Source organism: Megalobrama amblycephala, linkage group LG19 (assembly GCF_018812025.1).
Source record: "Megalobrama amblycephala isolate DHTTF-2021 linkage group LG19, ASM1881202v1, whole genome shotgun sequence".
Taxonomy (NCBI): Eukaryota; Metazoa; Chordata; class Actinopteri; order Cypriniformes; family Xenocyprididae; genus Megalobrama; species Megalobrama amblycephala.
In genome coordinates this window covers 37,595,867-37,619,046 of record NC_063062.1, presented here as the reverse complement: position 1 = coordinate 37,619,046, position 23,180 = coordinate 37,595,867, and the positions used below count along the sequence as shown (strand labels likewise).

The 23,180-nt window shown below is 38.3% G+C and overlaps 1 protein-coding gene across 5 annotated transcripts in view; it reads right to left on the bottom strand.

Annotated features, from left to right (window-relative positions):
• plch1 (phospholipase C, eta 1) overlaps positions 1-23,180 on the bottom strand; it is a 119,346-nt gene that overhangs the window by 74,430 nt on the left and 21,736 nt on the right. Inside the window, exon 1 of one of the 5 annotated variants that reach the window (XM_048168758.1) lies at positions 21,481-21,837. The exons of the other annotated variants lie outside the window; for them this stretch is intronic. Within the exon in view, the coding sequence (XP_048024715.1) occupies positions 21,481-21,523 (43 nt within the window). The 5' untranslated portion in view covers positions 21,524-21,837. Of the gene's footprint in view, positions 1-21,480; positions 21,838-23,180 lie in introns of those variants that run through there. 5 annotated transcript variants of the gene reach the window in all.

The following is a 23,180-nucleotide window of genomic DNA, read 5'->3' as shown; positions in this document are numbered from 1 at the left end:
TGCGCAATACAAGCACTATTCAACCAAAGTGAATGAGACGAGTGAGCGAGAGGCGGCGGGTGTGTGTCAATTCACCATCGGAGAGAAGAGAGAGTGAAAATGCGCAGCTGGTATCAGTGTATCGATACTGCAGAAAAAGGAGTATTAGAACCGTTTCAGATATTTCAGTATCGATATATATCAAAATATCCATGTTTTTAAAAACACTTTAAAAAACACAAATTATCACTAATGTACAGTGTTGGGGAAAGTTACTTTTAAAAGTAATGTGTTACAGTATTGCGTTACTCCCTAAAAAAGTAACTAATAACGTTAGTTACTTTTTATGGAAAGTAATGTGTTAGATTACAGTTGAGCGCTCCACACTTTGAGAACCACTGAACTAGTCAATTTAGCTTATTAGTATGGTTGAATTGGATCATCAGAGGTCAGCAGCAAAGACATTGGTTAATAAAGTGAAATTAAATACATAAAGTATATTTGTGCAATTTAACATTTAATCTGATTGCATAATTCGAGTTACTTGTAATGCATTACCCTTGACACTGCTATGTATTACAGAACTATTGATCAAGTGTTAGAGATTTGAACAAACCCCTAACGTTAAGTAATAGACATTTGGGACGTAATATGTCCTGCAACAACCGTGCTATGGACCCGAGTGTTTACCTTTAATTCTTTTTCTAAAAAATTCTAAAGAGGTACCCGACCCATACTGAGGGAATGTTAGGATATCACAACATCACTGAAACTTAGTACCACAAACACTGAAGAAAAAAAGTAATTCATAGAAATTAAGTCAAAAATATAATTTATCATCACAGAATCAATCTAAATACAACCATTTAAAAGTCTGGGGCCGGTACATTTTTTCTTATGTTCACCAAAGCTGCATTTATTTGACTAAAAATCCTATAAAAACATTTAAAATAATAAAAATAAATATTTATCTATTGAACATATTTTAAAATGTAATTTATTCCTGTGAATTTCCAGCATCATTACTCTCACACTCTCTTCAAACAAGCTTGTCTTATTATGAAATATTCAGGTCACTCTCCAAAGCATAGCTGTGACAGAATAACACACTCTCTGGTCTTATTAAGTGCCTGGCCGAGCCTGGCTTCCTTTTCCCCCCTTCTTCCTCCCTCTTTTAATTTAGATACTTTTAATATACTCTTTTGCCTTTGTGGCGTCTTGCACAGATTGCAAATCTTCTTTTTTCACCACTAAGTCTTCTGTTGTTCCAGAGTTTCTGAACTAGAAAAGTAGAAACTTCTTGAGTAAAAAGTGTCAGACAGCATCCAGTAAAAGCAGAATATATATTCTCAGATGTAATAACACTGCAGTTTCAATCCGGTCTGCATACACATAAAACTTTCCCGATACTTTTCTCTTTCTCACTCTCTTGCTCTTTATAAAGTTACAGTGTTCGCAAAGGCGCCGTCTGTGAGCGTTACTGTGGAAGAAAACTATTGATTTTCATTCTCATGAAAGCAGTGGCTCCACCTTTCCCCTGCAACACATTGTTTGTTCTTAAATAAGCCCTCTCTCAGGTTCTCGCTCTCCCTCGAGGTCATTCTGTATGTCTTCGCCTCCAGCTGGGTTTCAACATGAGTTTTCAACACATGTTGCACTACAGACGTGTACAGCAACAAGATACAGCACAATCTCTAAGGGAATGGAGACTCTAGCTTTGTTCCAAAACTTAGTGAGCTCAGAGCTGCCTACCAAGGATGTTAAAGGGATAGTTCACTCAAAAACATTTAAGCTGCGTCGCTAGTGGGCATTCCCACATTCACGGATATTATTCCATGTTGTAGACACCAAATAAAGTTTCTTGCCACTAAAAACATTTTTTAAAGGATGAAATATAAATGGAATCAGTATATAAAATGCTTAATATTAAAGATGAACGAGAAACAGCAAGTTCTCATTGCCATCACGGCTATTTATCTGCAGCGAAAGCACAAGCGGTGGTCAATCTGTGTTCACAAAACCATTCAGAGTCGGAGTCAGCATGGCGAGTACCACCATATGTACACAGAGATACATCATAAATTATAGGAAAGTTGCTGACCGCACTTCATCTTGCCATCAACACTCCTCACTATTGGATGTAGTGACAGATCACATGCATGCCACTGACTTCACTCCTATTGGTTGTCGCTCCCGTAAGTTGCTCTTCATTTGCATAAAGTTAAATGTATCTCAATTTTGTCACGTAGCTGGACACACCTACATCCTGTCGGCAACAGTCACTGTTGCTCGTGTCACCGGAAATTACCAGCTCTCCATTAAAATTAATGGGATCATGTTGCTTGGTCGCTGTGTATCGGTGGCAGTGTGAATGCATCTTTACTCACCTTTTGTTAATGAAATCTATGATGAAAAATTATTCGTCGACAATTTTTTTTCCCATGACTAAGATGAGACTATGAGGTGACAATAATACAATATTGTTTGTGATTGTGGTTGCTGTATAAATGCACTTACGCAACATCCGTGTGACAATACAAAATCTGTTGTTTTAATAAAAAAGCATTAAAGCGGAACTCAGTAAGATTTGCGAAGCTCCCCCTACAGGTTCCTTCAGTGAATCACACTGTCGTAAATACTTCAAGCGCAGCTCTGGACTACAACGACTACAACGCTCACCAGCGCAGTAGTTTTGCAAATACAGTACAAGAAATCTTGATGGAGGAGGGTCATTTTCGAAATTGTCTTATAAAGTCATAATATATACATTGTTTTTGAATTACCGTAAAACATTTTGTCACTCTTGCGTGAACGTGAACATGAGGCAAGATTGTGTCGGGTCGGTGAAGCTCAACTTGCAAGAGCTGTTTTTTGGCGTAGACGTGCCAGAGGGGGTTAGTGCACGCTAGGGCTGAAACGATTAGTCGACATTATCGACAACGTCGACAATAAAAAATTGTCGACAAATATTTTTGTTGTCGAATAGACCAATTTGGTGTTTGCAAACAGCGATGACGTTTTTTGTGGGCGGAGCCTAGCTGGTTGCAGAAAATGAAAGTTGAGCAGTAGAAGTCTATGGAAGCCACGAAATAAAAGAATAAAAAAAGTTAATTTCGAGTTTATATCTCACAATTCTCGCAAATCTGAGTTTACATATCACATTTCTTACAAAATAAAACAGAATTGTGAGATATACTCGTTATTCTGTCTTTTCTGAATTGCAATTTATCCCGCAATTCTGACTTTTCCCCCCTCAGAATTGTGAAATAAACTCACTATTGCGAGTTATAAAGTCCGAACTGGGAGTAATAAGCACGCAAATGCAAGAGAAAAAAAAAGTCAGAATTGTGAAATAAAAATTATTATGTTTAAAAGTTATCTATGTAAAATATTATAGGTTTAAATTATTTTAATTATAATTGTTTCATGCTGTATGTATGTATGTCCTCTGAACTGCATATGTGAATTTTATGTAGAGACTTACTGTTTACATCAAATTCCTGCTTTAATAGTAGACTAATCCTTGCAGGTGTCATCAATCCAGTCTGTGAAACGTCTCTGTTTATCTTCAAATTACGTTTTCAACGATGGTTTTCTTAAAAAATGAAGACTATATTTTTTGCATTCCGATTCCAACATCCAGAGGCACAACAAAACATTTTTCTCTTATTCTGTGGATTTTTTCACATTTTTCTTCAATAGCTTCAACTATTTTTCTGCAACCAGTATGCGCGCGCAGCTGCAAGTGACGTAATTGTGACGTCTGCTCGAAAGTGGTCTATAGTCTCTTGATCTCATACGACCTATTTGAAGGGCCTGCAATAACGCGGTGTAACCAGTGGGGCGCTGTAGCGCAATACTGTAATGCAGCCCTCCGGGATCCAATCCAATAAAAGAAGTCAGTGCTTTGGAGAGCATATTGCAAACGACGTCGAACCCGTGAAATGTGGGAGATTAACATAGCATAAACATAACAAACATAACGTTTAGCAGAACTACAGAATACTGTCATGCAGGGCCACCAACTCTCATTCAAACTCACTGTTCTCACGCCACACGTTCATTTTCTCACACAGTGAAAGATGCATCGCAGAGCAAAGAGGACACAGACAACGGCAACGCACCGACAGATCAGGTTACTTTTGATATAAAACTAAGTCTAAGCTTTTAAATTCAGTCAATATTACTACGGGATTCAAACAATACTTGTGGTGGTGACTCTGTTTAACGTTGTGTGGCAGATCGCTGTAACACCTCGGTTCAAGCGGCATGTGAACCTATTCCTCTCTATTACAGCGCGAAATAAACATGAATGAACATCAGAAAGTACTTACTGAACTTACTGAAATGAATCCATCTCTATTGTAATCACTTAATCGGAGTTTTAACCGCAGAAAGAAGTCAATAAAACTTGCAAACAAATATATCACACAAAATGTAACATTTACCTCAGGAAAGCCATTCAATGACCATAAACTCGATAGTTTGTGTGTGTGTGTGTGTGTGTGTGTATATATATATATATATATATATATATATATATATATACACACACACATACACATACACACATATATATATATATATATATATATATATATATATATATATGATATGTAATATGTGTATGTATGTATGTTGTTTCATTTTTCACAAAAACCCCCACATGATTACATTATATTTATATATTTATATTTATAGTATATTGGTCTATTCAGTTGGCTTAAAAATGATTAAAAATACACTTTTAAAAGCTGAAGTGATTTCCTTGTTTTATTTACTAGTTAAAGTACAGTATAACTCAATATTTTAACTAATTGCTAAAGTAGAATAATCGAACAAAGCCTACTGATTAATCAGTGCAATAATCGATGATTAGTCGATTAATCGTTCTAATAATCGACAGATTAATCGATTATCAAAATAATCGTTTGTTGCAGCCCTAGTGCACGCCTAAAACACACCACTACAAGTCAATTAACCATCGTAAGGATTTAGAAAACTTTTTATGAAGGTAAAAAAAAAGTTACTTAGTTCTGCTTTAAGGGGGAACTATAATGCGCCTTTCACTAGATGTAAAGTCTCTGGTGTCTCCAGAAAGTGTCTGTGAAGTTTCAGCTCAAAATACCCCACAGATCATTTATTATAGCTTGTCAAATTTGCCTCTATTTGGTTCTGAGCAAAAACATGCCGTTTTTGTGTGTGTCCCTTTAAATGCAAATGAGCTGCTGCTCCCGGCCCCCTTTCCAGAAGAGGGCGGAGCTTTAACAGCTCAACAACAACAAAGCTGGAGAATCTCACGCAGCCAAAATGAGGATTGTCAGTAACGGTGTTCAGCCTTACATTGTTCAAACTGGAGTCGACACTGATGGAGAGACTCAGGAAGAAGTTACAACTTTTAGACGTTTCTGAATGGTTAGTGGATAAATTTATGTAGTTGCTGTGGAGTTGATTCAACTCATCCACTAGCATGTGCTGTCATGAGTTGTCAAAATGAGTTATCATTATCTTGATTTGTACTTGTGGTGAAAATGCAATAATTCTGATGAAATGTAAAAATAAAGTTCTCAAATGGAAACAATCATTGTGATTATAATTTAAAAAAAAAGATCCCTTCCCTGGTAGGACGCTGTCTTAAGGCTAATTCACACTGCAACGACAGACGGCAACCAATGCAGACAACTTCTCAGACATTCCACGACCTGACAAACACGATTGAGCATGTTCAGTCAGTGAAAACATACGCAGACCAACAGCAACAGATGTCAACAGGGGTAGCACACTGAACTGAAATAAAACCGTGTCTGTTGCCGTTTGTTTGGCGTCTAGCATTTAGTAGGCAGCAGACAGCAAAGACAGCTCACTAGCTGGAGATTTCTTCTGAAAGGATAAGCTTTTTGCACCCTGTAGGAGCAAATGTTTATGCAACATTTAAACAAAGTGTTTATATTTCCTTCTTTGTCGTTTAGCTTCCAACTCCTGGTGAGCGTTTTTGTAAAATGTTGACACTATGGATCAGAAGATCTCTAGGATCTGTTCCCTCATGCAAGCAAAGCTGTACTTTGGATAAATAGTTGGTGGCTTTCAACAGCCCACTTTAAATTAGACTCACACATTTTTATATCACAGATAAAGACCAACTCAAGCGCAAAATAAAAACATTGTGTGCTCCTTACAGGTTTTCGTGAAGGAACTGGACCGTGTGCTCTTGTTATGGACTCATGGGATTCCATGGACCCAAACAATTGTGATTAGAATTTTAAAAAACATGGAAACAACCGGACCAAGGGTACATCAACTTCAACAGGGACACTCGACATCCGTGCTCTCCAATTGACTCGGCGTGCCAAAACATGCAACTTAATTAGGAATGGGCCAAGATGGCCAGGAGGGTCAAGCAAGTCTTGGACAAGCAATTATACTTATATCAATTAGATCCCTAAATTAAGAAATCCATTTTAATGAGTGGTCAGGACTAATGAACAGTTAATAAGGGTCTCTCTCCCTCGCTCTACTTCTCTTGTCCTCCTCTTTGGAGTCTTATTATTGTTATTACCACGAGTCTCTCCAGCTCATTCGAAACAAATTAGTCTCGTGTTGAGTAAACCTTCACGGCCGATTACTGCGTTCTGCACAGTGGGGACTCGGCACCGATCTCGAAGGAGCGGAGGGAGGGAAGGAAGTGTGTTCATTAGGCTGTGGAGAGAGAGGTGCGAACACTTGAAAGAAGGATTGACAAGAGCCCCTCGCTTCAGGCCGCCAGCCTCCACTGCCACTTCATGACATGATAATAATGAGTTAAAGAGACAATTCAACTGCACTCTGGGCTGAATATATTTGACATAAACTAATTAATTTAGTGACAAGAAAAAAATTGTATAAAATAGCATAAGTAGTATAATGCAATTTATATAAATGATATTATATTGCATTTTTTCTTTTGCATAAATTCATGAATGTCACATCACAATTGTCAGTTTTATTATCTTGTTCTGTTTAGTTTCATTGTTACTAGGCATTTCTCAAAGCCAAGTACACAAAGCTCGAACTTGCATCCATGGTTGTTCAAACTTGGCAAGTTCGACTCAGGAGAACGGACTCCCGAGGACTGGAGGATGCAAGTCCGGTGATTCTGCAAATGGTATAGCAGCATACTTAGCTCGCTCTGGCTTCTCTGGTTATCTATGTAGTAAATTTTAGGCAACAATAAAACGAAATATGTTATAAAACACCATTCTGCCTCTTGTCGTTTTCATTTAAAATGTCTTAAACATATTAATAGCCACACATATGTAATTCAGGCAATGAGTTCACTTATTATCTTCACTGCATGTATATTTATAACAAAACGAACCTTGCATCTGTTCGTTTACATTTTAAAAATATTAAACATATTAATATGTGGCTTGGGCAATATGGTTCATACTCTGATTATCTTCACTGTATTGAAATAAAATATAAGATAAAACACAACCTTGTCTCTTTTTGTTAACCCTTTAAGACCTGAAGGCTTTTTTAGAGGGTTTTTTTTCTGAGCGACATACACAAAAGTAAAGACTTATAACTCCAAAACTGTAGCAAGGAGAGTCAAAAGGTAGGTATCATTTGATTAAACACTTTACTTAAAGGTGCCATCAAACGTTTTTTTTACAAGATGTAATATAAGTCTAAGGTGTCCCCTGAATGTGTCTGTGAAGTTTCAGCTCAAAATACCCCATAGATTTTTTTTTTATTCATTTTTTTTAACTGCCTATTTTGGGGCATCATTAACTATGCGCCGATTCAGGCTGCGGCCCCTTTAAAGGTGCCCTAGATTGTTTTTTTACAAGATGTAATATAAGTCCTAGGTGTCCCCTGAATGTGTCTGTGAAGTTTCAGCTCAAAATGGGGCATCATTAACTATGCACTGATTTTTTCAGCACGGCCCCTTTAAGAGATGCGCTCCCTCTGCCACACGAGCTCTCGACTATATTACAGTGCATTTACAAAGTTCACACAGCTAATATAACCCTCAAATGGATCTTTACAAGATGTTCGTCATGCATGCTGTATGCATGCTTCGAATTATGTGAGTAAAATATTTATTTAGATGGTTATGTTTGATTATGTGTGAGTTTGAGGCTATGCTCTGTGGCTAAAGCTAACATTACACACTGTTGGAGAGATTTATAAAGAATGAAGTTGTGTTTATGAATTATACAGACTGCACGTGTTTAAAAATGAAAATAGCGACGACTCTTGTCTCTGTGAATACAGTAATAAACGATGGTAACTTTAACCACATTTAACAGTATATTAGCAACATGCTAACGAAACATTTAGAAAGACAATTTACAAATATCACTAAAAATATCATGATATCATGGATCATGTCAGTTATTATTGCTCCATCTGCCATTTTTCGCTGTTGTTCTTGCTTACCTTGTCTGTGCACAGATCCAGCCATTAATACTGCCTTTCCTTGTCTAATGCGTCGAATGGGCTGGCATTATGCAAATATTGGGGTCATACATATTAATGATCCCGACTGTTACGTAACAGTCGGTGTTATGTTGAGATCCGAGTGTTTTCCGGAAGTCTTTTAAACAAATGAGATTTACATAAGAAGGAGGAAACAATGGGGTTTGAAACTCAATGTATGTCTTTTCCATGTACTGAACTCTTGTTATTCAACTATGCCAAGATAAATTCAATTTTCCATTCTACGGCACCTTTAACCACTTTTCTGACCAAAGAAATATTACAGCAACAAATGACTTGTTATACTCAGGGATTTAAACTAAAGCACAGTTGAAGGAGGCATCGTGTTTTGTTTATGCTAAAAGGCTGCTTCACAGAGCGTGCTCATGCAGTGTTGCCATGTCCACTTATTATAAGCATTTTTGGCTTGTTGTTTAAAGGGGTGGTTGATTATGATTTCACTTTTTTAACTTTAGTTAGTGTGTAATGTTGCTGTTAGAGCATAACAACGCTCAAAGTTCAGTGCAAAGGGAGACATTTTCTTTTACAGAAATCGCTTTTTAAGTACTAAAACAAATCGTAATTTTAGCTGCGTGAGATTCTCCAGCTTTGTTGTTGTTGAGCAACCAAAGCGCAAGCTGTTAAAGCTCCGCCCTCTTTTGGAAAGGGGGCGGGAGCAGCAGCTCATTTGCATTTAAAGGGACACACACAAAAACGGCATGTTTTTGCTCACACCCAAATAGGGGAAAATTTGACAAGCTATAATAAATGATCTGTGGGGTATTTTGAGCTGAAACTTCACAGACACATTCTGGAGACACCAGAGACTTATATTACATCTTGTGAAAAGGGGCATTATAGTGTAGGTCCCCTTTAAGCTTGGCTCAAAAAGTAATCCGAGTTTACATAAAGTGAGAAGGTGCGGGTTGCAATATTTTGGCCCTATTTTCAGCATAAAGCATACATTTTTTATGGGCATGTTCTTGTTTTTCTAACAAGATCTGGCAACACAAATTAGACGAGGCTTGCTTTCCCTGTGATTTCTTGCCCCGCACACATCCAGTACGCACCACTACAAATGGCTGTCCCCTTCAAATAGTGCCCTATTTAAGGGTATAGGGGGCGATTTCAGACAATTATTAATGCCCCATTTCATAATGCAGTCCACCTGATTGTTTAATCAAAGCTATTGGCTTGGAACACACTAATATTCCCATATTTGTCAATGGGCCAGATGGATTTAGGTAGGAAGTCAGCTTAGCAGAGCATCACAAAGCAGCCAAAGAGGAAAACAGAAGCTGAATACAGAGGCCAGCTGAGTGAAACGGAAAAGCAGAGCAAAATGTAATTCATAATGCACTGCTTTTACCTGCTTTTGACCCAGGAAAGTTAAAGGTGACAGGAGGGAGAAGAGATAGAAAGTGTAAATAAAGCAGGGGGAGAGCATATTTATAAGTATTGGAGACGTAGGAGAACTAAATGTGCTCTCAAAACCGGCGGGTGAAGACAAGAGAGCAGATCAAAGCGGCCTGGTGAGAAGAACAGGGAGATATCAAACACTGAATAATTGGGTCGTAGAGACTCAGGCTCTGTGATGCCTAAATCACAAAGCACTGTGCGTTCAGAACCATCAGAGCAGGAACACAAAACAGAGGATGAGATGTGCATTATGCAGTCAGACACCTGCGCACAGCTTCAACAAATTGCACTTATTTCAGTGTTGCCTCTGCATATGCTTTTAATTTCTATGACACTGCATAAAAGTAATGCACTGAATTTAATGCAAATCTTTAAACAAATTTCCTCACACTCTACACAGATGTTTTTGCTGCTGTAGTCTGATGGTCTTCTCATTAAAGTTTCTTCCAAAATACAATATTTTATACTTGTTCAGCAACAATGTTAGCTAAATTTCACCATGCAAAGAGTGTAAATGACTTATTTCATTATAAGTCCCATCTGTGTTGATGAATAGATAAATTACACACTGAAACAGTTGTAATGTCAACATATTTAATGAATCACATGCATCAATGCATTAACTTTTGCGCTTCAGATCACACCGGCTGAACCACTGAACTGTGCTGAGAAGCAGCACATTAACACTTAGGTAATTTTACATTAAAGCATTTCAGGTTATTTTAGGGAGTTTAAAGGTCCACTATGTAACTTTGATAACGCTTTAGTTTAGGGTCCAATTCGCACTATTAACTAGTTGATTCTTAACATGCATATTACTAGGATATAGTAGCTGTTTATTAGTGCTTATAAAGCACATATTAATGCCTTATCCTGCATAACCATACTCTATAACCCTTAATGCTACCCAATAAATAAACTTAAAAACTGCCTTTTACTACTAACTATTAATAAGCAGTGATTAGGAGTTTATTCAGGCAAAAGTCATAGTTAATAGTTAGTTAAAGAGGATATAAGTCTCCAGAATGTGTCTGTGAAGTTTCAGCTCAAAATACCCCACAGATCATTTATTATAGCTTGTAAAATTGGCCCCTATTTGGGTGTGAGCAAAAACACGCAGTTTTTGTGTGTGTCCCTTTAAATGCAAATTAGCTGCTGCTCCCGACCCCTTTCCAGAAGAGGGCGGAGCTTTAACAGCTCACGCTTCGGTTGCTCAACAAAAGCAACCGAAGTGTGTAAAAGAAAATATCTCCTTTTGCATTAAACTTGAATGTTGTTTATGCTCAAACAGCAAAATTACACACTAATTAAAGTTAAAAAAGTGAAATCATAATCAAGGACCGCTTTAAATTTAGTTAATTCTGAAAAAAATAATGTGTAAAATATGCTTTAATTTGTGTACATCTCAATGAACACCATTAAACTGTATCATATATCATCATTACACTCAACCAATCAGATGTCCAGATACCGGCTACAACTGTGAATCCCTAATCATAAGCACCGTTATCTTGATGACCACCGAGATCATCATGAGAGATCAGGTTAGATTATAGTCAAAGCAATAACCAAATATCGCAATAACCACACTCTTTCCACCAGAAGAGGATAAAAAGACTCCCTCCACAAAGCAGATTTGAGCCACAGCCAAGTCTGTGAGATGGTTTAGCAGTCCTGTCATAGTGTTCACAGCACCTCAGAGCGCTGCGAGGCAGAGGATCTGGATGGGGAACATGTCACACACACCAATAAAGCAGATTAAACTGTGTATGTGCACAGTCTGTGCTATAAATACCCAACAATACAGCTGTGCATGCTCTGTGCTCTCATTGTTCAGTGTCAAATATCCGATAATACATTTGCTCCCATTCTAACCAGCACTTCAATTTCAAATCTTTTCATGCATCTCGATTAATTAAACCAAGCTCCAACGGGACAGACAGGAACGGGCGCAAAGGAACAAACGCATTTAAATAGGATCGCATGGGAATACTTTGGCACACCTTTTCCTAGCACAGAGACCTCTCTCAGACTTAAAATAGCCCAAAAGCTGGTTTGTGTTTACATTTGTTGGAGAACACTGCATTTTGAGCCATCTGTTCCATAAAACACTGTCAGTTTCACACCGAACATATTCAGTCAGGTAGAATAGCAGGCGGTTTTACGCACACACCATCATTCTCACACCCTCTCCTGGGCAATGAATCCCAGAGTAGATGTCTTTCACTATTTCTGAAAGGTGATAATAGGCAGAGCGCCATTTTTTGCTCTTTTACAATTGACTCTCATATCTGATGCAATGTAGCTATAAAAACAGAAGCTCGCAAATGTCAGTCTAATGAACATATAAGCTAACTAGAGCAGGGAGTAGGAGGTTAGTGATTTCAGCTCAACTGACAGCTGGAAAGCCATTAAAAAATACAGAGCAATAAGACAAATTGACTTTGAGACCTGTGTCATGTATCTGTGGCTGAGCAATACACACATAAGTTCAAATGCACACGCACAGACACCAACACGCTGATAATTATATGTTATGACATTTGCTAAATGGCAGATATACTGCCGTTCAAATGTTTGGGATCGGTAAGATTTTTAATGTTTTTGAATAAAGTCTTTTCTGCTCACCATGGCTGCATTTATTTGATTAATAATTATAATAAAACAGTAATATTGTGAAATATTATTATAATTTAAAATAGCTGTTTTCTATGTGAATATATTGTAAAATATAATTTATTTCTGTGATCAAAGCTGAATTTTCAGCATCATTACTCCAGTCTTCAGTGTCACATGATCCTTCAGAAATCATTCTAATATAATGATTTGCTGCTCAAGACACATTAAAGGTGCCCTAGAATTAAAAATTGAATTTATCTTGGCATAGTTGAATAACAAGAGTTCATTACATGGAAATGACATACAGTGAGTCTCAAACACCATTGTTTCCTCCTTCTTATGTAAATTTAATTTTTTAAAAGACCTCTGAAGAACAGGCGAATCTCAACATAACACCGACTGTTACGTAACAGTCGGGATCATTAATATGTACGACCCCAATATTTGCATATGCCAGCCCATGATCGAGGCATTAGACAAGGGCAGCCAGTATTACCGTCTGGATCTGTGCACAGCTGAATCATCAGACTAGGGAAGCAAGCAAGAACAATAGCGAAAAATGGCAGATGGAGCAATAATAACTGACATGATCCATGATAACATGATATTTTTAGTGATATTTGTAAATTGTCTTTCTAAATGTTTCGTTAGCATGTTGCTAATGTACTGTTAAATGTGGTTAAAGTTACCATCGTTTCTTACTGTATTCACGGAGACAAGAGCCGTCGCTATTTTCATTTTTTAAACACTTGCAGTCTGTATAATTCATAAACACAACTTCATTTTTTATAAATCTCTCCAACAGTGTAGCATTAGCCGTTAGCCACGGAGCACAGCCTCAAATTCATTCAGAATCAAATGTAAACATCAAAATAAATACAATACTCACATAATCTGACACATGCATGCAGTATGCATGACGAACACTTTGTAAAGATCCATTTTGAGGTTTATATTAGCTGTGTAAACTTTGTTTATGCACTGTTTAAGGCAAGCGCGAGCTCCATGGGCGGGGAGCGCGAGCATTTAAAGGGGCCGCAACATGAATTGGCGCATTTCTAATGATGCCCCAAAATAGGCAGTTAAAAAAATTAATTAAAAAAAAATCTATGGGGTATTTTGAGCTGAAACTTCACAGACACATTCAGGGGACACCTTAGACTTATATTACATCTTGTAAAAAATGTCCAATGACACCTTTAATAAATTATATTTTACTATATATTCACATAGAAAACAGTTATTTTAAATTATAATAATATTTCACAATATTACATTTTTTTTTGTATTTTTAATCAAATATATGCAGCCTTGGTAAATTAGTAAAAATATATATTTATATACACACACACACACACACATGTTTGTTTTTGTGAATTGTGGGGACATTCCATAGGCGTAATGGTTTTTATACTGTACAAACCATATTTTCTAATCCCCTACACTACCCCTAAACCTTACCCATCACTGGAAACTGTGCACACTTTTACTTTCTCACAAAAACTCATTCTGTATGATTTATAAGCCTTTTGAAAAGTGGGGACATGGGTAATGTCCTCATAAGTCACCCTCTTCTTGTAATACCTATGTCATACCCATGTCATTATACACATTTGTGTCCTGATATTTCACAAAATTGCCCACACACACATACACAATTTTGATGGATAGATAGATTAGATACAAACATATTGATATTGATATCAATTTTCCTTGTGAGGATCAGCAAAAAGTCATCACAAAGTAGGGATTCTCAAGTTTTACTATCCTACATTTGGTCTCCACAATGTAATATAAACCTGTACACACACACACACACACACATTAAAATAATCAATCAATGCTACAAATAAATGTAGGTATCACAATATTCTAATTCATAGCATGAAAGTGGACATTCACTTTGATATTTGCTAAAAATTACATTAAATAATTTATTACTTCTTTTATAGATTAACTGTTAGATGGATGATAAAGGTAACCTAATTGTAAAAAAATAAGGAAAATGAGCATAAACAATTAAATGTCCAATAACTAATAATACAAATTTAAAAAAAAGAGTAATACCAGCTGATAACCGATAAGATGCACACACACTTACAAGAAACATCTCACCTATATAAGCCAAACGACACTTCTGTGGCACCGCCACACTGCCTCCAACATGGTAAAACCTACGGGCCAAAAGAGATGCCACGTTGGCCACGGCCGAGCGCTCTGATGTCACAAAAATGGGTCCCGTGCCATTAAAACAAAAAAGTGACCGCTCGAAACTGAGTGTCATCCTTCTAGAAATCTCTCCTGCTCACTTCCCTTAAGACTGCGAGTTGAAATCTCTCTGATTGTCCACTACTAACGCCCACTTCTTTACCCAGAACCCCTCACTCCACCCTCTCTTTGGTCATCTATCTTCCATCCCGCCAGCTATTCACACGGACCCTTTGAACCTTTGTGACAGTAAAAAGCAGTACCGAGCAGGGATTTACACAGAATGGCTAATGTATTGTTGTGCATGATGGTAAGGCTTTGAACAGATGTGTTTTTGTCCTAGAGGGTCAAAGTGAGCAGCGTAAGTAATGGAGATGGAAGAGAAAGCAGATAATATTAATGGTATGACATAACACGAGTACAACTTAGTGTGATCCCACAAAATCCAATGGGTCTTTTTTGTTCTCAAAAGGACATTAGTGTTCATAGGGCACGTTAAAAAACCATTGCGATGCAATGCGAAAAAAGATGTAAGATCTAAAGTGAGCTCTTTGAAAAACCTAATTCAACTTTCAAATGTGGGCGGATCTCTCTGAGGTCCAATGCCTTATGGAGTAGAACTGGAGGGGAAGCCACTAATTTATTGAAAACTCCTCCATTCCTCATGATATCAGCTGAACATCCACTATAAATCATTCAGTCTCACAAGTTGCAATATGAATGCATTTCTCTGACGTCTTCACATCTTAAAGTCCTCGTTTTCTCTCACAATTCTTTTCTTCTTCACATGCTAGAGTGAAGATGCATTCATCCACATATGAAATTGTATTAGTCCGTCGCTCTGCTTTTTGACCTATGTGTCCTGACCGCTGGTCAGATGCAGGAAGATGTCCATCTCAGACGCAGCAGGCAGATGGCCTGTAATGTGGCATTTAAACTCTCTTGACTCCAAAGACTTTTTCGAGGTTAGAAAAGGGGAAGGATTAAATGGATAGTATGTCAGGAGAATCTGGGTGCTCCGCTCTTTAACCAAGCATTTTTTAGAGTGTAAACAAAATTCATTTTTGGCCGAACTATCTCTTTAACAACAGTGTGCTCTTTTTATGCAAGTCTGCACTGCCAAATATCACACACTAGACAGATTTTAGTTCTTCTATTATTAATTTGAAAACCTGTCAGGGTATTCAGAAAAGCTGGAGGTACATCTTGTGGGAGTAGATGGGAACTAATTAAAGAGCAATGATGGCACCCTTGTGGACACTCTTGCAGAGCTCCCTTGAGAGAAGGCAGATCCCCAACGTCCATGCACCAAATGGTGGATCCAAACAAAGGAAATAACCACTTATCGCATCTTCTCTGTCTTAATTAGAAGCAATGCTGATATTACTGCCTTCACTCATTCTGCACACTTTCAACAGGAACCCCACAGAGCCCCACAATCTATCAGAGCAAAAATAACTGTGCAGAATCTTAATATATTCATGACTGCTGCTCTGACAGCATTCCCTCGTATTGACATCAAAGAAGCACTGGCGTTAGGGGAGATGCTCAGGAAGGTACTGGGCCAATTGGGGAAGCCCCTCCTCTTTGCCATTTTCCTTTAACCAGCACCAGGATGGAGCCGAGCTGATACGGATATCTCACAGAACAGAAACGAGTACCCCTGTGAACTGTCTAATCTCCTCCACTTCAGAGAGAATGGCCATGGAGATACATTGAATGGAAATTTGCTTCCAGCTTGGCTCTAATGGTGCTTGTTGTGGATAGAAGCCTACTTTAGGTTATACAGAGTGGGAGGCCTATGGCTACATTCAATGTCAAAATTTAAAGTCATGTCCGTTATCTTGAACTGAACTTGGAGCTACTCTCGATGTCTTATTAAAAAAGCAGTAGGGGCTACTGCACATCTCAAAAACAACATCTTAGTTTAACTCGTTACACCAAGTTAACGCATAATTAAAGGTGCAGTAAGTGATTTCTGAGAAACGCTGTTAAAAGTGGATTGGACCAAGCAGCACAACACACTTGTAGCCAATCAGCAGAAGGCGGCGTTTCCTCTCATGATGGGGGAGGAGAGAGAGTGAGCCAATCAGCAGTAGGGGGCGTTCCCACTCATGATGGGGGAGGAGAGAGAGTGAGCCAATCAGCAGTAGGAGGCGTTCCCACTCATGATGGGGGAGGAGAGAGAGTGAGCCAATCAGCAGTAAGGGGCGTGTCTACTCATGGTGGGGGAGGAGAGAGAGTGAGCCAATCAGCAGTGGGGGGCGTGTCTACTCATGGTGGGGGAGGAGAGAGAGTGAGCCAATCAGCAGTAGGGGGCGTGCCCGCTCATGATGGGGGAGGAGAGAGAGTGAGCCAATCAGCAGTAGGGGGCGTGCCTGCTCATGATGGGGGAGGAGAGAGAGTGAGCCAATCATCAGTAGGGGGCGTGCCCGCTCATGATGGGGGAGGAGAGAGAGTGAGCCAATCAGCAGTAGGGGGCGTGTCCTATCATAATAGAGGAAGAGAGAGAGTGAGCCAATCAGTGGTAGGGGGAGTGTCCTCTCATGATGGGGGAGGAGAGAAAGTGAGCCAATCAGCAGTAGGGGGTGTGTCTTCTCATGGTGGGGGAGGAGAGAGAGTGAGCCAATCAGCAGTAAGGGGTGTGTCTACTCATGATGGGGGAGGAGAGAGAGTGAGCCAATCAGCAGTAAGGGGCATGTCTACTCATGGTGGGGGAGGAGAGAGAGTGAGCCTATCAGCAGTAAGGGGTGTGTCTACTCATGATGGGGGAGGAGAGAGATAGAGCCAATCAGCTGTAGGGGGCGTGCCCACGCATGATGGGGGAGGAGAGAGTGAGCCAATCAGCAGTAGGGGGCATGCCCACGCATGATGGGGGAGGAGAGAGTGAGCCAATCAGCAGTAGGGGGCGTGCCCACTCAGGATGGGGGAGGAGAGAGAGTGAGCCAATCAGCAGTAAGGGGCATGTCTACTCATGATGGGGGAGGAGAGAGAGTGAAGAAGAGGGAGATTTTAAGAAAGACTGTAGAAAGAGAGATGGCTGAGAGACATTACAAAAGAGAAAAGATCAGAGGAATATCACTGGAAAAAGAAGGTGATTAGGCAAGAGCTTTAGGACCCGCGTTAATATGAGAAAAGCTTTCCAGGACTGGAGAGGTTTTTAAGTTTTCTCAACTTCTGATTTTTTATAGTAAATGCAGGAAAGGAAAGGAAAGGATGTAGGTGAGGCCTGAAAATAAAGGAAATACTGCAGTGAATCATCATTATCTGAGAGGGAAAGCACATTTTTTACATGAAAGACCTATTTTCTGTTTGCGGGGGAGTAGCAAACAGTCGCTGCAGTCAAAAACATACATAAACTCACAAATGGCAGGAGAGCAACCTGTTGGCATAATATTTTCCATAAAAGAGAACAAGGTCATTCCTTTGTGTGCAGAGACCAAACTGCTTTTATTATTTATGCTGGTATTTTTCATACATTAGTAATGCCACAATCAATCTTTCTTTGTTTGTATGTTGGTATTTTAAGCACAAATACCATAACAAGATTTAATTTGTTTGGTCAAGATTCATTTATTGATATTCACACTTTTCAGTGATAAATTTCACCACTGAATAGCACCCTAAATCTCTAATGATAACTAAAAATCCTTTGCCTCCAGAAGTAACATTTAAGTAAGAAAAGCACAGAAGGAATGGCTCACACCTGCATAAACACCTTTACGGTCCATTACATTAAGCATTGTATCATCTCAGGCAGGTGCAATAATAGCAAGTGCTAAAATGTAACACTATATGCAACCAAAATTTCCTTGGTTTTGAACTGCTGGTGTCTGTGTATGTGAGTATTACATTTTTGATTGCATTTATGTGTGTGTATATATATATATATATATATATATATATATATATATATATATATATATATATATATATATATGAATGTATCAGGGGCGTTTGTATCAGGCAAGGTAGGCAGTGCCTCCTCCTCCTCAAAACAGTGCATATATTACAAAATCTGACATTAAAAAGTGTATAAATCACTCGTTTTCCTAAAGTAAAACTGTCCAACAGCGACACCTGCAGGTAAAGTTACAGCAGGACACTGAGTCTCTTGTGCCTCCCCTGAGTCCGTTGACTTTAAACAGACCCCTAAAGTGCGCTGGGTTTAGTGGAGGATAATTGAAAATGAATGGGGGAAAGTCACGTGAGAGGAGGCAATGCTGGTTCACACGATAAATCTCGCCTCTTTTTTTTGTGATGAACAAAATGATGGCGTTAAAGGGAAGACTAATTAAAAAGTAAGAAAACAGCTCATCTAGATATCACCACTTTATGTCACATCAAAATCTACACTCTAAAAAATGCTGGGTTAACTTTCAAATGAAAATTACCCCAGGCTTTACTCACCCTCAAGCCATCCTAGGTGAATATGACTTTCTTCTTTCTGATGAACACAATCGGAGATATATTAATAAATATCCTGATGCATCCGAGCTTTATAATGGCAGTGAGCGATACCAGCGAGTATGAGCTGAAGAAAGTGTTTCCATCCCAACATGTTCTCCAACCAGTACGACCAGGTCGTTTGTCACTTCCCTGATATACGACCCATAGGAGCGTTTAGTGGCGCCCCTATCGACAACAGGACACTTTCATTTTAATGCATTGTTCCCTTTTATCTGCGTCATATTTAAGGTTTCGCGTAGCTCAATTGGCAGAGCATTGCAATATGCAATCATGTGATCATGGGATCATGCGATCATAGGTTTGATCCCAGGGAACACGTGCTCGTAGGTTAAGGGATGGGGTGGGTGTAGTTGTTAATAAAAAAATTTGTTTTGCTAAATGGAAATAGGAGAAATGGTGTAAAAAGTCCACACATTGCATTTAAATGAACACACATTTTGATTGGTAACGGCAGTCATACGTCATTTCATGACGACAGAGGTAACACGATACTGTCATTATTTTTACGCCAGCTAGAGGGCGCATGACTTTAAAACGTAAATATAGGTCGTAATAAGGTGCTTGAAAAACGACTTATAGGGTCTTTTTTTTGGAGGACAGTCTCCTCCATCCACATCCATCCATCATAAACATATTCCACATGGCTCCGGGAGTTAATAAAGGCCTTCTGAAGTGAAGCGATGCGAAATATATCCATATTTAACAAGTTTTGAAGTAAAATACCATTAAACTTACGAAGAAAGTGTAAACTGGCGCCGCGTCAGTAAAGATCTTTTTTCCATAAGTTGAACAGGGAAGGTGTAGGACGTAGAGTAAGCTTTGAGAACTGCAAGAGTTTTACACTTTCTTTTTAAGTTGAATACGGAAGGTCTGGTGGAAGCTAGATATTTGACTTCATAACTTGTTAAATACAGATATTTTTTTTTACACAAACGCATCTCTTCACTTCAGAAGGCCTTTATTAACCCCCTGGAGCCGTGTGGAGTACGTTTATGATGGATGGATGTGGATGGAGACACTTTCTTCAGCTCATACTCGCTGGTATCGCTCACTGCCATTATAAAGCTCGGATGCGTCAGGATATTTATTAATATTTCTCTGATTGTGTTCATCAGAAAGAAGAAAGTCATATACACCTAAGATGGCTTGAGGGTGAGTAAAGCTTGGGCTAATTTTCATTTGAAAGTGAACTAATCCTTTAAAAACAACCCAAGTTGGGTTGAAAATGGACAAACCCAGCGATTGGGTTAAATGTTTGACACAACCTGCTGGGCAGTTTTATTTAATTCAACTATTGTTTAAAAATGACTGTATTGCTTGCTTAAAATGAACCCTAAGTATGTTGGAAATTAACATGTATTAATATGTTTAATAAATGAACAATTATTAATAAGTTTAATTAGTAATAATTAAACAATAAACATTTATAAAATTGCTTATTAATTAATAAATGTTCACCTTTTGATTATTATTGTTGCCTCTAGTAATTATGTGTCTGATTTTTAATTTCCAGCCTTTTTTGGATTCATTTTTAAGCCAGCCATATAGTCATTTTTAAACAATAGTAGAGATAAAAATAAAACTACCCAGCAGGTTGGGTCAAACATTTAACCCAACCGCTGGGTTAAAACAACCCAATCGCTGGGTTTGTCCATTTTCAACCCAACTTGGGTAGTTTTTAACCCAGCATTTTTTAGAGAGTAACTTGAAATGGCCTGAAAACATGAGGTACGTCTTCGTGTTACATATTAATATATATTAATATATTAATAACATATTTATTATTATTATTATTATTATTACAACTGCTATTTAGAAATACCAGAATCTCTGCCAGATACCTAAAACATTGACTGACCCCATTCCCCATAAAGCACGCTTTTAAGGATGGGGTAAAAATCCCATTCCATTTTACTGCTCCAAAATACCGATGGAAACGCTCTTCAAGCTGGAGCGTAATGGTTTTAATATAATTAGTGTCACAAAAAAGACCGAAAGTCAATTATTAAATCAGAGCATTCAGTTTCACAGCTTGGGAGCTGAATAAATGGCAAACATTCAATTAGCCTCAGCCTGTAGATTCGTGTTTTGGAGCGGCTTCCCACAGAGTACAACAGCATTCCGCTGAAGAACCCTGGACAGCTCCTCTCACAGCGCTCAAAGTCATGCGTGCGCAAACACCAGCCCATCTCATATCATATTAGACTTAATCTAAAATCTAATTGGTTAGACTTAATATACCGATCAGAAAATGAACAATAATTTAAAAAAATGCACACATGCCAGAACATAAATCAATTATGTGACTGATATTTCATGACTCACCCTTCTCCAAACTGATATTTCTCAAAACTTCCAGCTCCGCCATTATAGTTGATAACAGGTAAACACCGCATTAAGACCGAATCCCTCTCGGCACGGCGATCAGAAAACAAGACGCGCGCTTCGGAATGCAGGTGTCACTGCACTCCATTAACCAAATCTGTAACATGACACCCTTCATCGGGAATTTCTCTGCGGTTACATTCTAATAAACAGTTCCTGGCTGTGCATTTTAAATAAATCATTTAAAGAAATCCATTTGATTTGTGTAATCAAAGCGCGCGGAAAGGAGCTCTCCAATCTCAGTGCGGTGCGCGCGCTTCTCTTCTCTCACTCGCGACTCATACGACTCTCATCTCTGCACGAGGCATTTCTGCGCTTCTTTTCTGCACATATTCTCATGCGGGAGGGAGGAGGGAAGACGAGGGGAGGTGGGTGTTATGAAAGCGATTAAGGGGTCAACGGAACATGTAGTCTACACAAGTGAGACTTTCTTGTAATTCAAACTAAACGCAAATTACTGGAGGAGTCGTAGTTCACCTGAGGCGCATGTCATTATGAATGGAAGTTAAAGGGGTAGTTATCCCAAAAATCCTGTAATTCCCTCAAGTCGTTCCAATCCCGTATGATCCGTGGAGATCTTTCTAGGCAGAATGACTCCAAATAATGATCTTAGACTGTCATTCTGCTCCACTTCTTCTTCTCTATCCCACAAAAGAAAGTCATACAAACTTGGAACAACATGAATATATGACAGACTTTTCATTTTTCGGTGAACTTTCGGCTTTGATGTTCTTCAGCAAAATGTAATTCAGTAAATTCAATAAAACTATCATTTTGTTATAGGGAGAATTCAAGGGACATTTGTTGACACTGATTTATAAAACATGTCCCAGTTTACTTGACATCACCTTATTTTGCAGGTATAAACCGATTAAAACACCATCTGATTTAGTTTTACCTCACGTTTCTGTGATAAATGATCTTTCTCATCACATCATTACAGATGAATGCACATTGACACACGCTTCAGAGCTATTATAGTCAAGCGGAGGGTTTCTAAAAGATTAATAGTCATAATGTAATTCTCATTAATTTGAATGTTGCTGCTGACGGTGAGAGGAAATATGATGTTGAGACATGTGAAGTGTTAACAGATTTTCAGCAATGGATTACTTTATTATCCATGTAGGCACAACATGGCCTACATTACATATTTACCACAAACTGTTAACAAAATAATGATAAACATTTGTTTCCAATGCTTTTCTTAAAAGAACAGTTCACCCAAAAATATCCTGCCATTATTTACTTGTGTCGTTCCAAACATATGACCTTCTGTCGTATGCGAAACACAAAAGATGTTTTGTAAAATGTTCACAAAGCTCATTTCCATACAATTTAAAAATACAAGTTCCAAAATGGAACAAAAAAATACCACAAAAGCATAATAAAAGTAGTAAATGCATGCTTAGAAATTTTGTGTAAAATCTATAGAACTTTACTGGCCATTTTAGTCAAGTTTTTACAAGTGTACTGATAAAAAGCTTGGTTTTTATTGCATGTTTACAGTATTGGAAAACATAAAAATGACTAAACAAACAACATCATATTGTATTTCTACAGTGCAATGTAGAGGTTTTTATACTTATATTTTATCTTATGTTTTATCTGTGCTACTGAACTTATTTTTGCTTCACCTT